The sequence below is a fragment of the Camelus dromedarius genome, chromosome 26 (assembly GCF_036321535.1).
Source record: "Camelus dromedarius isolate mCamDro1 chromosome 26, mCamDro1.pat, whole genome shotgun sequence".
In the NCBI taxonomy this organism is placed as follows: domain Eukaryota; kingdom Metazoa; phylum Chordata; class Mammalia; order Artiodactyla; family Camelidae; genus Camelus; species Camelus dromedarius.
Genome location: NC_087461.1, coordinates 9,762,269 through 9,776,259, shown reverse-complemented (window position 1 = coordinate 9,776,259; position 13,991 = coordinate 9,762,269). Strand labels below are relative to the sequence as shown.

General features: G+C 43.1%; 1 protein-coding gene across 2 annotated transcripts in view; it reads left to right on the top strand.

Annotated features, from left to right (window-relative positions):
* Nucleotides 1–8,218: 8,218 nt before the first annotated feature.
* The window catches only part of NEBL (nebulette), a 310,416-nt gene continuing 304,643 nt past the window's right edge, over nt 8,219–13,991 (top strand). Inside the window, exons 1-2 of one of the 2 annotated variants that reach the window (XM_031444722.2) lie at nt 8,219–8,589; nt 9,854–9,948. In XM_031444722.2, the coding sequence (XP_031300582.1) occupies nt 8,521–8,589; nt 9,854–9,948 (164 nt within the window). In that variant the 5' untranslated portion in view covers nt 8,219–8,520. The remainder of the gene's footprint in view (nt 8,590–9,853; nt 9,949–13,991) is intronic. The other variant, XM_064479371.1, reaches the window with a different exon arrangement.

Below are 13,991 nucleotides of genomic sequence, written 5' to 3'. Positions count from 1 at the left end.
GTCATCGGATGCCTACCGGGTCCCTGTGTCGACGACATTACCTTGTCAACATTCCCCTCCCCACTTCCTCCAGAACTGCTTAGACCTGACTGGGTAAACCAAGAGGTGGACCAAAGATGTGAAGACATGAGCTGAGTCCATCAGCATGGCTTCCTGATCTGGAAATAGGGAAGGAATAAGGCTGTTATTTGTAGGAGATACAGAGGAAAATATGCTAAGAGAAGCAGTCAGAGCCACGGGTGGCCATGGGCAACCAAACTGATCAGGAAGAGAGTATGAGTAAGTGGGATCTGTGAGCAGGAAAACCTATCTGTGGAGAAGCATGTGAGATAGACAGACGAGGGTGAGGACAAGCAAGTTGGTGGTGATGGAGAGAAGCAGACATGTGGAGATCAGCTGAATTATCCTAATAACAGGTGTCTTAGTTCGATTAAGCTGCTGTAAGAAATACCACAGACCGGATAGCTTATAAATGAAAGAAATTTATTTCACACATATTCTGGAGGCTGGGAAGTCCACAATCAAGGTACTGGCAGATTTGGTGTCTGGTAAAGGCCCTCTTTATAGTTCAATATGGCACCATCTTGCTGTGTCCTTATGTGGTAAGAGGAGTGAGGGAGCTCTCTGGGGTCTCTTACAAGGGCACTAACCCCATTCATTAAGGCCTCACATCATGATCTAATCATGGACTAAAACCTACCTCCTAATATCATCTCATTGGGGGTTAGGATTTCAACATATGAATTTTGGGAGGACAAAAATATTCAGACCATAGCAACAGATCACTAAAGTGAAGCTCATTGAATCAATTCTATTATAGATCTGATTTTTTTTTTTCCTGGTGGCTTTACAAAGATTCCTTCATTTAGAAGCTGGGTTGTTTAACTTTTCCTGGGTTTCTGCATATGTCAATGTCACTATGAGTTTCCTCTCATCGAGAATATTTGAGTGGCTCTCTTTTTCATGTAACCAGAGTCTAAAGGAAACACCACCTTTATTTTGAAGTTGTAGAGTTAGGGTCTCCTGTCTCCCCTAAAATAGCTTTGAGTTTTAGATACTTTCCAGCCCCTTTCTGCTCCCACTTTCTGTTAGGTCCACACAGAATTGTAACCAAGCTACTCTAACCCTAGTCTTTTTAAATTCTTAAAACAATCCTTCATCAACTGCTCCTAAACCGTATAATTTGATATTACTCCTTAAACTTAATTAAATTTTATTTGCTTATGTGTTAAGAGGGGGATGATCCCTTAATTTGTCACTGAACATAATTGCAATTCTTGCCAAGCAGGTTAGAAATCTACTTTCCTATGAAGTTCAAAATTGGTGCTAATTAGTGAGTCAAGGCTTTGGTGTAAAAAGTATAAGAACTTACTAGAAGGTGTCAAATAAAAATTGTCACTTGCCAGCTGCCTCTACAAGGATGTGGTCACTAGCCTCTGCAGTCGCTGACCTTCAACACACCCTGAAAGGAGCTCAGGGTGGAGGTCAGGAACAAGGCTCTCTGTGCTCTGGGAAAAACTGGCAGAACAGGCCTTTGGATAGTTGGATATTTTCAGGGGAAGATTGTTTTGAGTCCAGATCCTGGCATCTTCTCAGATCTAGAAAAGCACTAAAATTATTCAGGATGACACCTGCTCTTCATGACTAGCAGCAAGCCTCTGCCAAAATATGTGCTTGACGGCACGTACCACCTTCACTAAGACCATGATTAGTGCTGAACTTCCTGACCTCTTGGAGCAGTTCCTCGGAGCTTTCTGATAGGCTGTTTCCCAGACTTTAGTCCTCATTTTGCCCCAAATAAAACATAACTCACAACTCTCTCATTGTACATTTTTTTCTTCAGTTGACAAAGGAATTTTTAAAAAAATCTTTTTTCTAGCACTATTTTTTTAACTGAGCAAGAAGAACATTTGCCTTGATCTAATTCATAATTAATTTATTTAGTACTTTAATTTTTTAGTGGCAGACAGCAACCTTTTTATTTTTTATTGAATTATAATTGATATGTAATATTATATGCACTTCAGGCATACAACATAATGATTTGACATTTGTATATCTTGTGAAATGATCATCACGATAAGACTAGTCAACGTCTGTCACCGTGCACAGTTATAAATTTTATTGTGATGAGCACTTTTAAGATCTACTCTCTCAGCAACTTTTAAATATGCAATACAGCATTATTAACTGCAGTCACCATGCTGTGCATTACACCCTCAGGCCTTATTTGTTTTATAACTGGAAGTTTATACCTTTTGACCGCCATCCCCCATTTGGCCCTCTCCCCACCCTGAGAACTTGGGCTAGTTCTTAATTGACCATAAGACGTGTTGAGGTAATTATTAGTTATGTCAGACTGTTGTAACAAAATACCATACAGCGGGTGGCTTAAACAATAGAAATTTACTTTCCCACAATTCTGGAGTCCTTCTTCTTCTTTTATGATAATAAGACTTCTTAGAGGGCTGTTATGGAACAATTCAAGGTGGACATGATAAATTGCTAAGCTCAGGCAGTGGCAACGGTTATGGAGACAGGTCCATAAACTCTTCTGGAGATAAAGTTGACAGGATTGGGTAACTGGACAGAGTTGGTTAGGAAGAGAGGGAGGAGTCTGGGTTGATTTTTAGGGTTCTGGTTGGGAAGATACAGATATTACTCACTGAGTTACTCTAAAGAGGAAGAGAGGGGGATGGAGAGAAGTATGTTGACTTTTTGAGCCACCCAGAATATTTGTATGTACATGGAAAGAATTAAATGGAGAAGTGAGGCAATTATCTGAAGACTGCCAGTGAAATAAGTCCTTTAGGATGGAGGGGAGAGAATGAATGTGTGCTGTGTTTTAACCACTTTGCTTTAGGATCTGTCTGTTGGAGGCAACAGTGATGAAGAACTTTAGCCAACTTGACTTCCAGCTGCTTCTTTTAGCAGTCCTGGCACTCACTGTGCTCCTAGAGACAGAAAAGAATTCACACATAGAGGGTGTATTAGTTTCTTACTGCTGCTGTAACAACATAAACTTATTGGCTAAACATAACACAAGTTTATTATCTTACAGTTCTGAAAGTCAGAAGTCCTAAAATCAAGATGTTGACAGGGCTGTGTTCCAGGGAGAAGAATCTGCTTCCTTGCCTTTTCCAGCTTCCAGAGGCTGCCTACATTCTTTGCCTTGTGGCCTCTTCCCCCATCTTCAAATCTCTCTCTGACCTCTGCTTCCTTTGTCACATCTTCTTTTCTGACTCTGATCCTCCTGCCTCCCTCTTATTAAGATGCTTGTAATCACATTGGTCCACTGGCATAATCTAGGATTATCTCTCCATCTTAAAATCCTTAACTCAATCACATCTGCAAAATCCCTTTTGCCATGGAAGGTGACATGTTCACAGATTCTGGGTATTAGGATGTGGACATCATCTTTGAGGGGCCGTTGCCTTGCCTACCACAGAAGGTCTGTCTTGTCCTTCATTGAGGGGCTCAGTTTCGTGAGGACCTGAACAAGGTGTTGCTGCTCCTCCTGCCTTTCTTTTCCCTCTTTCCAAATCCTAAAATATTTGAGTCAAACTTACAATGACTTGATATCTACAAATGTTTTTGGTAAATTAGAGACGTGGTGGATCTTATTTTGATGAGATGTGTATCTGTCAAGAAGTATTTCTATGGAGAAATCATTTCACAATATATGTAAGTCAGGTCATTATGTGGTGTATGTGTATGTCAGTTATATCTCAATAATACTGGAAAAAAGAGAAATTATTATTTGAAGTTTGTTGCTATGCTATGTTGGGAGGGGATGTGAAAGTCATGTAAGTAAAATTTCAGCACGTGTGTAAAAGCATAATAATTCCATCCCTAAAACAGGAACAAATGGGCTAACTTCCCTAGCCCCCTCACTTTAGGGGTGCTATTCTTGGGCAAATAGCACCAGCTCATTCCTGGTAGGAAGTGTAGTGACCACTGCCTCTAGGTAGCATTTTTCTGACTTCCCAGCTGAATTAGAAGTTCCTCCTCTTTCTTCCACGGTGTCTGAGGCAGAGTTTCAGTTTAGAGCATTTATCACACTGTATTGTAATTCATTGCTTGCTTATCTGTCTTGCTAGATTTTATTATAAGTGCCTTATTCTCCATTGTCTCTTCTTGTACCTAACGTTTTGCCTACCAATAATTACATTTTGAATGGACGAATGAAAGTAATTGTTTCTATAACAGCTTCTGAATCTTGAATTTCCCTGAATGTCTTTATTTTACATGTCCTCATTGACTGGCAGTGGTACTATAACAGTAAATGAGATAATTTCTCTGAAGTGCTTACAATCTTCAGAGAAATACTTCATGAGGCTAAGGCTTCTACATAGCTGGCAAATGAAATTGTGAGCTCAAATTTACCATTTTCTTTTAGTTTCACCTACCAAAGTTGTTGGCTGGGAAAACTTGCCTCAGTGGTGAATTTGAGCCAACTGGAAAAATGTACACAACTTTACACAATGTCTGACAAATACAAGGCACAGAATAAACTTTGTGTAATGAGACAATGAATCATTTATTAATTAGTAACAAGAATGATGCCTTATTGGCTGCTATACTTCTAACATGACTTTTAGAAAAAAAAAACATACTGAAACTTGTATGTAAATAAATCCATTAGTTGGTAATGAAGTAGAAAGAATTTCTCTTTATTCTCATCATTGGTGTATCAGTCAGCTTTTGCTGCAGTAAAAACAACCCCCTAAGTTTCAATGGCTCACAGAAAGAATTATTTCTCACTCCCATTACGTGAGTGTTGTGGGCTTGCTGTGGCTCTGCTGGGCATAGGTAAGCTTACTGAATTTGCTGGCTAGACAGGTCTTCAAATTCCTGGACAAAAGTCAAAGAAGCAGCCAGCCCCCTGGAATATGCTCTTCTTACAGCCAGGTGCCAAAGCTCAAGGAGGGGGTAGAACAGAGGCAAACCACGCAAAGCTTCTGCTCTGCTATGACCTATGTCATGCCTACTGGAATTCCATTGGCCAGAGGAAGTCACATGATCAAGCTCAGTGTCACTGCAGTGGGGAAATTACACTCTGCCTACAGAAAGTGTTGCCAGGCTGGAAGGGAACACAAAATTGTGAACCAATGATACAATCCACTACACTCTGCATCCACTGTTTGCCAAAACCACTATTTGGCCTTTTGTAATATTAATTACTCTTTAAGGATTTTAATTTGGAGTTCAATTTATGTAGCTTAAACAATAAAGGTAATTACAGAGACTTCAATAGGTTCTATATAAATAGGTCCCAGAAGTAAAAGTAAACAGATCTGGGAATTTCAACTGAAGAAAAATTTAAACTTTTGAAGTATGTAAATGTTTTCCATAAGGTCATGATGGTTAAGTTTTTCTTTATATCTGCAGATTTCTAAGCCAGCAGAAAAGGCTTTAATTGAAATAGAGATATTGGGGTATAGTTACCATAAGGACTGATTTCTTGGCCAGTCAAGTGAAAAAGACACAAAAGGGGCAAAAGTTCTCCCTAGCGGATAATCAAATCATTCATCTGCTTGAAAGAGGAAGGCTGGACCAGATGACAGGTTTCTGCCAATTCTCTGTTTACAATACTTTGAATTTTGAAATAAAGAAGCTCTTTAAAGACAGATGGTATTAAAATTCTTCTTACATCAGTAAAATGGCACTAAGAAGTTTAGAAGCCAATTTCATGCAGAAAATGAAAATAGTAAGAAAAACATGTATGAGAGGAAAATATAACTTGAGTATTCACTGTTTACTTTTGAGAGAATAAAACATCATAGCTAATTCTAATCGTAATGTTCACTTGTCTTATTCATACTTCCAACAAACAAGTACCTACTATGTGTCAGGCATTGTGGTAGGTGCTGGTTGGCTAAGAAATTATATAATTCACAGTTAAAAGATCTGATAAATCAGCTATAAATGTCGCACATCATTGTCATGCTTCCTCAGAACTTTTTGCTTACCATTTAAAAAAGGCAAAAGGATATTTAAACTGTATTTTATGAACTACACGTAGGAAAATCTAAATGCTAAAAATATTACTGTCTTTCAGATGATCGTATACTGTTTTCCTCAAGAATTTCTTTTCTTTTTTTTTGAAAGAATAAATATTCAATGTAGGTCCTTCTCCTTCCCCAGTTTTACTGAGGTATAATTGACAAATACAATTGTAAGATATTTAAAGTTAAAACATGATGATTTGATGTATGTATACATTATGAAAGGAATTGCCCCATGGAGTTAACACATCCATCACCTCTCATGTTTTCCCTCCCTTTTTTTTTGATAGAACATTTAAGTTCTACTCTCTTAGCAAATTTTAATTATACAATATTGTGTTAACCATAGTCACCACGTTATATGTTAGATCCTCAGAACTTATTCGTCTTGTAACTGAAGGTTGGTACCCATTTACCAACCTCTCCCTGTTTCACTGCCCAGCCTCAGGCAACCACTTTTTATTCTTTCTATGAGTTCCACTTTTTTTCCCCCTTTAAGATTCCACGTATAAGTGACACCATGCAGTATTTGCCTTCGGCTTATTCACTTAGCATAAAATCCTCCACTTTCACCCATGGTCTTAAGCATTTTTAATAGCTCTTAGGTGTTTTTAAATGACAACTGATCCTCTCTGACAGCAAATTACTGTTTTATTTGCTTTTGAGGCAGACTTGTGATCAGGGCAAAGACTGGTTCAAGAAATGATCTCTTTTAAAGAAATGATCTCTTTTGAAAAGTTAAGCAGCACAGCATCGCGGTGAATGATGTCATCAGTGCAGCCTGCCTGAGAAGCTCATAAATCAATAGCTTTCTTTCTTCATGAAAAGCTGCAGCTCTGATTAAAAAAAAAAAAAAAGGCAAATATTTGTCACCGTAGCTGCTATGTGGCATCACTGAGTCTTAATCTGTGTGCTAGCAAAGGAATGTGTTTGCTCACATGGTTATAACTATAACCATAGCCATTATAACTATGATAATCCCAGCTGACACTTAGGTAGTGCTTACCAAGAGCCAGGCAGGTTGAAACACTTCAGAACTGCTGACTCATAATCCTCACATGAGGAGGACAGGAGCTGTCTAGTAGCGCTATGTTACCCCCATTTTGCAGATTGGAAAATTGAGGCATAGAGACGCTAAGTATTTGCATCAAGTCACATGACAGTAAATGTCAGGGTTGGGCTTTGAACTCAGGCTGTGTAGCTCCATTCTGCTGCCTTTTGTACAAAGCGAGTCCAATAACCTTATTAAAAATAAAACCCAATTCCTATTCCGTTTATTTGGTTCCATCCTACCCTCAGACTTCAGCTTGTTTTTTTTGGCCCCTTTGGTTAGGAGTTAGTAATCGCTTCCCTTAATGTAGGCAAAGAACTTTTCATAGACCCTATGGTGTTTAATTAAAAAAAAATATACAGTGTATACACACACACACACACACACACACACACCCCAAAATGAACCATGACCATTTATTAATCAAGAAAGGCTGATTTGGGCCTAAAGTAACCAATCGTTCTCCAAGAATGGATATAAAAAGTGCAGGGGTGAGGGGTGGGGGGGGGCAGTGAGAGAAGTCTCTTCCCATCCAGGGTCCGAGGACCTCGCTCAGGCACACGGGGGAAGCTTTCGCTCCGAGGAGGCGGGTGGGAGGGGGCGCCGCACGGCCCCGGGCGCCGCAGGCACTTGAGTCTCCGGGTTTCCCGCGAGTCCTCCGACTCCCGGGCACGAACGCGTCGCTGCGCGCGCCCGGACCAGCCTCCACCCGGGAACTGGGCGCTGCGTGGGGCTTGGGCCCGCCGCTCCCCGCGCCACGCTCCCCATGACCTTTGGGTACCAGGTGCCATCAGTCAGCCTGGGAGCTGGGGTGCAGTCGGCGGGGGCAGGAGAGAGGGGAGGAGGGAGACGGGACTGCGCAGGTTTGAGTCTTCCGCCCACAGCGCTCCCCGTCCCCGCCGCCGCCCCCGTGGTCGCCACCGCTGCGGCAGCGGCCGAGGCTCGCTCCAGGCCTCCCGGTCGCAGCCCGCGCTGTCTGAGGAGCTTTCCGGGTCTCTGCCCTCCCCCTTCCCCCGCCTCGCCCGCCCTCCCCGGGGGCCCGACGTGCTCGTTCCCTGCCACTCCGGTCCGGGCGCGCCGGTGGGTTTGGCCTGCGCGGCGGCGGCGAGGCGGGGAAGCGAGTGAGCGCGAGGGGCGGGAGCGAGTGTCTGTGTGAGTCACCGGTACCTGGAGTGCGAGCGACGCAGAGCGAGCGGCGCGGAGCCCGAGCCGGAGCCCGAGAGCGCGTCCGCCCCCCGGCGCCAGGCCCCGCTGCGCACCCACCCGCGCCTCTGCCGCCTCCCAACGCGCCCCGCCATCCGCTCGCCCCGGGCCCCGCGCCGACTCCAGACCCCGGCGCCCGGCCGCCTGCCGCCCTCCAGCCTGCCCGGAGGCGGTGCGGGGCTCGCCGGGGGATGTCACAGAGGCTCCTCGGAGCCCCCAGCCGCCGCCGCCCAGCCGCCGCCCCCAGAAACCGCGACAATGAACCCTCAGTGCGCCCGCTGCGGAAAAGTCGTGTATCCCACGGAGAAAGTCAACTGTCTGGATAAGGTGAGCGAGGGGGCGCCGGGCCAGCCCGGACCTGCGGGCGCTGGGCTGCACCTGCTCAGAGAAGTTTTGGCGTCTGGGGTGGAAGAAGAGTGGGTCTGTGCGCCCGCGTGTGTGTGTGTATTGGCACCGGGTGAGGGCAGGAGAAGGAAGACGCCCGTAGGAGTGTCAGCACGCTTGGCGACCGTGTTGTTGGAACCGGGAAGCGCTTTTGTCGGGGTGCGGGCGGCGGGGGTGCGGGGCTGCGCCGCCAGCGTCAGAACGGCTGCGGAGGGCGCCAGGCTGAGCGCGGCGCGCGGCCCGGAGAGCCGGGGCTGGGCCCCCAGGGGCGGTTCTGTCAGCCGTGCCCCCTCCTGCCCCTCACTGTCCCGCACCCCCTCGCCAAGGTTCCGCCTGCGTCCCCACCTCACCCCCGCCCCAGCACCTCCCATGACGGCGGCGAGGTGGAGAGGCAAATAATAATTAATATGTCATGGGGCGGCCGCTGCCGCATTGCTAAGAATAATCCCCGCCGGAGAGCCTGGGCTGAGCGCAGCGAGCCGGACCCACAGGGGGCTAATCCACCCGGCTGGGGAATTCCAGCGGAAGCGGCTTCAGCCCGGCCCCTGCGGCCCCGCTCGCCTGCCCTTCCCGGGCGTGGATGGAGTTGAACAGCCTGGGCGAGAGACCCTGGCGCTATCCTGAGCCGCTGAGAGCTGGAGCTCTGTCTGTGAAATCTGCATGCGGTTATACAAATGGCCCTTAGGAGCACCTCGTCATCCCTACAGTCATCCCGGACAGAGTCCACCTTTCCCGCAATATAGTGGAAGCTGTACGGGAACAGGGGGCCCGGGGTACTTAATCGTGCGCCTCTTGCCACCTCGAGTTGCCTGACTTCCGGCGGACATATGTTTATCCAGATCCTAAAAACAGTGTTGGCACTCGGAACTGGATTCGTTTTCCTTTTGAAGCCACTTCACAGGCTCCCTTTCTCCATTAACCAAGAGCAGAATTCCTTTTTTGGCTGCTCCTAGGAGTGTAGTGTGGGTACAGCTCTTGGCATTTCTTCCATCCAAGTCTGCATATTGTGATGAGGATTCACTTAAAACTCAATTTTATTGACTACCTGCTTTACCTTTACTGACAAACGTCCACTGATACCTACAATCATTTTGTTGTAGTATTTTCAGAAATGGGAACTTGTGATGCACTAAAAATGTCTCCTTTCTTTACCCATCCTGAAAAGAACCGGCTTTGTACTAAAATTTTAAACATTAATTTTTTTCAGTATTGGCATAAAGGATGTTTCCATTGTGAAGTCTGCAAGATGGCTCTCAATATGAACAACTACAAAGGCTATGAAAAGAAGCCCTATTGTAATGCGTAAGTATTGTCAACATCATGTGCCAGGTGTGGCACAGCCTCAGAGCGTGACAGTGAGTGGATCTGCCTGTTCTGAAGACTCGGCTTACTGTGTCGCCCAGGTGTGGCAGCGCCCAATTACCTGTTTATGCCTCATACTCTGGGCCATGTACTTTGTTGAAGGTCATTGCATTTATGTCTTTCTAATGTGTAGGGTAATTTGTGTGTTTTCAACCAGAAGGTTAGTTCTTCAGTTTCACAGTGTTGCAGTTAGGGACATTTGTTAGAAGCTGCAGAACTTCCACACTGAGAACATGTGGGTTCTGAAATGCGTATCAGATAGATTTGCATTTTTTCACGTGTCAGTTTCCATTTTAATCATAATGATGTGGCCATTTTGCAATTTTCTGTCTGAACCTACTTAGAGAAAGGAGTCTTGCTCCCTTGGTCTTTGCTGAGACCACTCTGGATGCTGGAGCTTAAATAGGGAACCAGAGAATTATAAGGAATGATATTAAGGCAAGAACTAAAGTAGTTGTTTTGAAGGTAAGGCAAACATGCGTGCACTGCCTCGGTGACCAGGGAAGTCACCCTGGGGCTACGGGAAGCCAGCCTAAGGCTAAAGTTTCCCGGGGTGTGCTTGTCAGAGGGATGCTCTGCCAGGCCAGATTTGGGGGGCCCCTGTTTTGCACAGGTTGGTTACGTGGTGCTTCTCCACTTTTTGAGCCTCCTCCCACCCAGACTATTTTCAGCTGTGGGCTCTTGGCCCTGATTGTAAAGCCTTCTTCCCAGTTTCCCTGTGGGGGCTTATCTCGCCTGGAGGTGGCAGAGGCTCCCCAGCCTTCCGGCTGGAACGTTGCCACAGGTTCATTCTCCCTGGAGTTTTTGAAGGAGGTTCATTCAGGTCTCCTGGAGATGGAGACCTGTGGTTAATGCACGCTTTGCTCATGGGAGTGAGTTTTCATAGACAGTACATTTTTGGTAAACAAATGTAATGTGCTCGTACCTCTCTAGCAAATAACTTAAAAAAAAAAAACTCTTTGTATTTCCTTCAGTCCTAGCTTAGTGTTTACAAATAGACCAGAATCTTTTCAAGAAATCAGAAAACAGTGTCACTGGACAGAATTCTGGACTTGGAAAAGTGAAGTCCACAGATAGTCCCAAACCATTGATGTTTTCAGCCTTCCTATACTGTGCTTCTTACTAGGAAAACATGAGGCAATAAATGAGATTCCGAGTGTCAAGGTCTCCTGCTTGTCTTAAAGAGATGTATAGATGGCTGGTTAAAGATCAAAGGCAGGTGGCTGCAACTAGAAGCGAGAGACCTCCCCATCCCAATACCCCATAAACAGGATTGGTTGAAGGAAAGTGAACCATTCTTCCAACCTATGGCCTAATTCCATCAAGTTTCATGGGCCGCATCAGGATTCTTTATAGCTTCATAGCCTGAAGTTTAACCAGGTAATAACAGTGCCTTTGGATTGCTCTGATAGGCTTGGCAGAGTTGGGAGAATGAGGAAAGACAGGAGAAAAAGAAAAAGTGAAGACAGCAACAAATATATATGTATGTGCGTGTGTATATATGTATGATGCATGTATATGTGTACGTATATATACACACGTACACAAACATATACACACATATAGATAACGAATTGAATGAGGGAGAAAAAGATGATAAAAATAAAAGGACAGAAAAAAGGAGTGTAATTGGAGTCTTTGATTGCATCGGGCCACTTGAAAATTCAATGCTTACTGCTGAGTTTCAGTTCACTCCAGTTAAAGTATCAGATTCTGCAGCAAGTCATGGATGGCTGGTTTGCCTTCTGACTTCAGAGTGAACTGGTGCCCAGAACTATAAAGATTTAGATCCCAAAACAAAACAAAAAAACCCTCTATATGTAGATTGGAAACATTCTGCTATGTTGTTTCTAGGTCTGAGTCTTATTTTTAACACTTTAGTATGTCTAAATGGAATGCTTACAGATTTTCTCTCTAAAATTTCTTACATAATTTTAGTGCTTTGTTACTAGGTTTAAGTCGAGTTTTTAGGATAGCATCTTAGATTTTTTGCTTACTGTTGAACCTGGTAGTCCAATTTATTGAGCAGGGAGACAGAGGAAGACAGGAATCCATCTTGAGTGGGTGAATGAGTAGAGCTGGTGGTTTAAATTTGTTTAATTTAGCTTTACGTTCATGTCATAGCTTGATATATGCTGTCTCCCAGAAAACGATCCTGGCAAAGTTGCAAGTTCTGGCTGCTGTGAAGGTTCCAGTCTGGAAGGCCCCTATTCCCGACCCTTATTTTTCCAAGGGCACAGGCTGCCATGTAAATTTGCTGGTCAGCGTGGATTACTCTCTGGGGATCCTGACGCCTCTGCCCTAAATCGAGTGGTGTGTGTCAGTCAGCTGTTCCCCTTGGTCTTGGCCAGAAGGGTTGCCATAATTTCTCTGGGTCAGTGGTGGAAAATTGATTCTCTGAAGCATACTGCTACTGGAAAATGAAACATTCTATGTCCATGTGAAGCAATAGTTTATCTGCATCCAGTTTGGCTCGGGAGTCAATATACATACGTACTTAAATGAAAATGACAGTTCTTCCCCCCCTGCAACTTTTTATTGTGAAAATTTTCATATATACAAATGTGTATCACACATACAAAATTAATATCACACAAGAAAATAAACAAAATTTTCATAATGTTTAAAAATCTTATCTATATTCACATTTCCCTCATTGTCCTAAGAATGTCTTTTATAGCTGTTTTTTTAAAAAAACAGGATCCAATTAAGATTCATAGTTTACATTTAGTTGTTATGAAAATGACAGCTTCTCATGATTATTGGAGATTCAATATCAGTTCTTTAACTTCTGTTGTCATTCCTACTGTGTTACATAACCTGAGTTTTCAGGAAGAGGACTTAAGTCCTCAAGCATTTCTTGTGAAAATAACACACATCATTAACTTAAGAACCTTTAAAATAAATATTAAAATATGCGTAAAAATTTGAAATCATAGACATTTAGCATTATTTTAAGAAAACATAAAGGTTTTTTACTTTAGTCAATACCCAGGGGCATTTTTTTTTTTAATGGAATGAAGTAGTGCGTATTATCTTCGGTTTAAATATGTTGGTTGTTTATATTCTCTGTGTTTAGAGAAGAAACAAGTTTTCTGTTTGATTTCATGCAAAGGAGAACATGTATAAAATATAATTTACATAATATTTAAATTTTGATCTTTTGATAGAATGATCAAAGTATAGTACATACTAGATGTAAGATTAGACATAATACACATTTAGTTCCTAATGCAGCAGTGTGCCCTATTAAAATATTTAAAAACAGACTGATCTACTTGAGGACATGCCATGTTTTCACAAGCCTGTACGTTTCATCAGCAGGCAGTGGATTCTTTTGCACATTCAGACTTTTTTTTCCATCATGGGACTTGCAGAGAAAAGAGAACTTGGCAATATTTTTATTACTAAGAGGTGCTGGGAAAATAACACTAGCTGATTAGACAAAAAACATAGCTCATCTTCGTATGGGAATTGGTATGCCAAGTTAAACCATAAATGCATTGCTACCCAACAAGGCCCACAAAGAATATAACCCCTAAGGTCATTTGTCAAATAAATAATTTAATTTATTGTGTGTAAGTGTCAGAATTGCATTTATTATGTGTGTGTAAAAAAAATACATCAGTTCTTAAAATATTCTGAGACATGTCATCACTTAGAAATAGCAATGTCAATGACTGGCCAGTTAATGTGCTGTCACCAAACATCAAGTTATTTTAGGTCAGAGAGGGACCAGTTTACGGTGCAATTGCTTAGTGGAACATTGCCAGTCATTTCCCCAAATCATCACTTTTGCAGAAATTGTTTTTGGGGGGCTCAACATTTGTCCTGGCTTGCCCATGTTTAATATCCCTTGTATCTGAGTCAAATGTATCTTCAATTAGGGGGTCAGTGCTAAATGTGTTTAAGTATCCTTCCAAAGAAGATTCCATCTCACTAAACAGTTTCACTTAACATAATTTTGGAACAATTTAAAAATA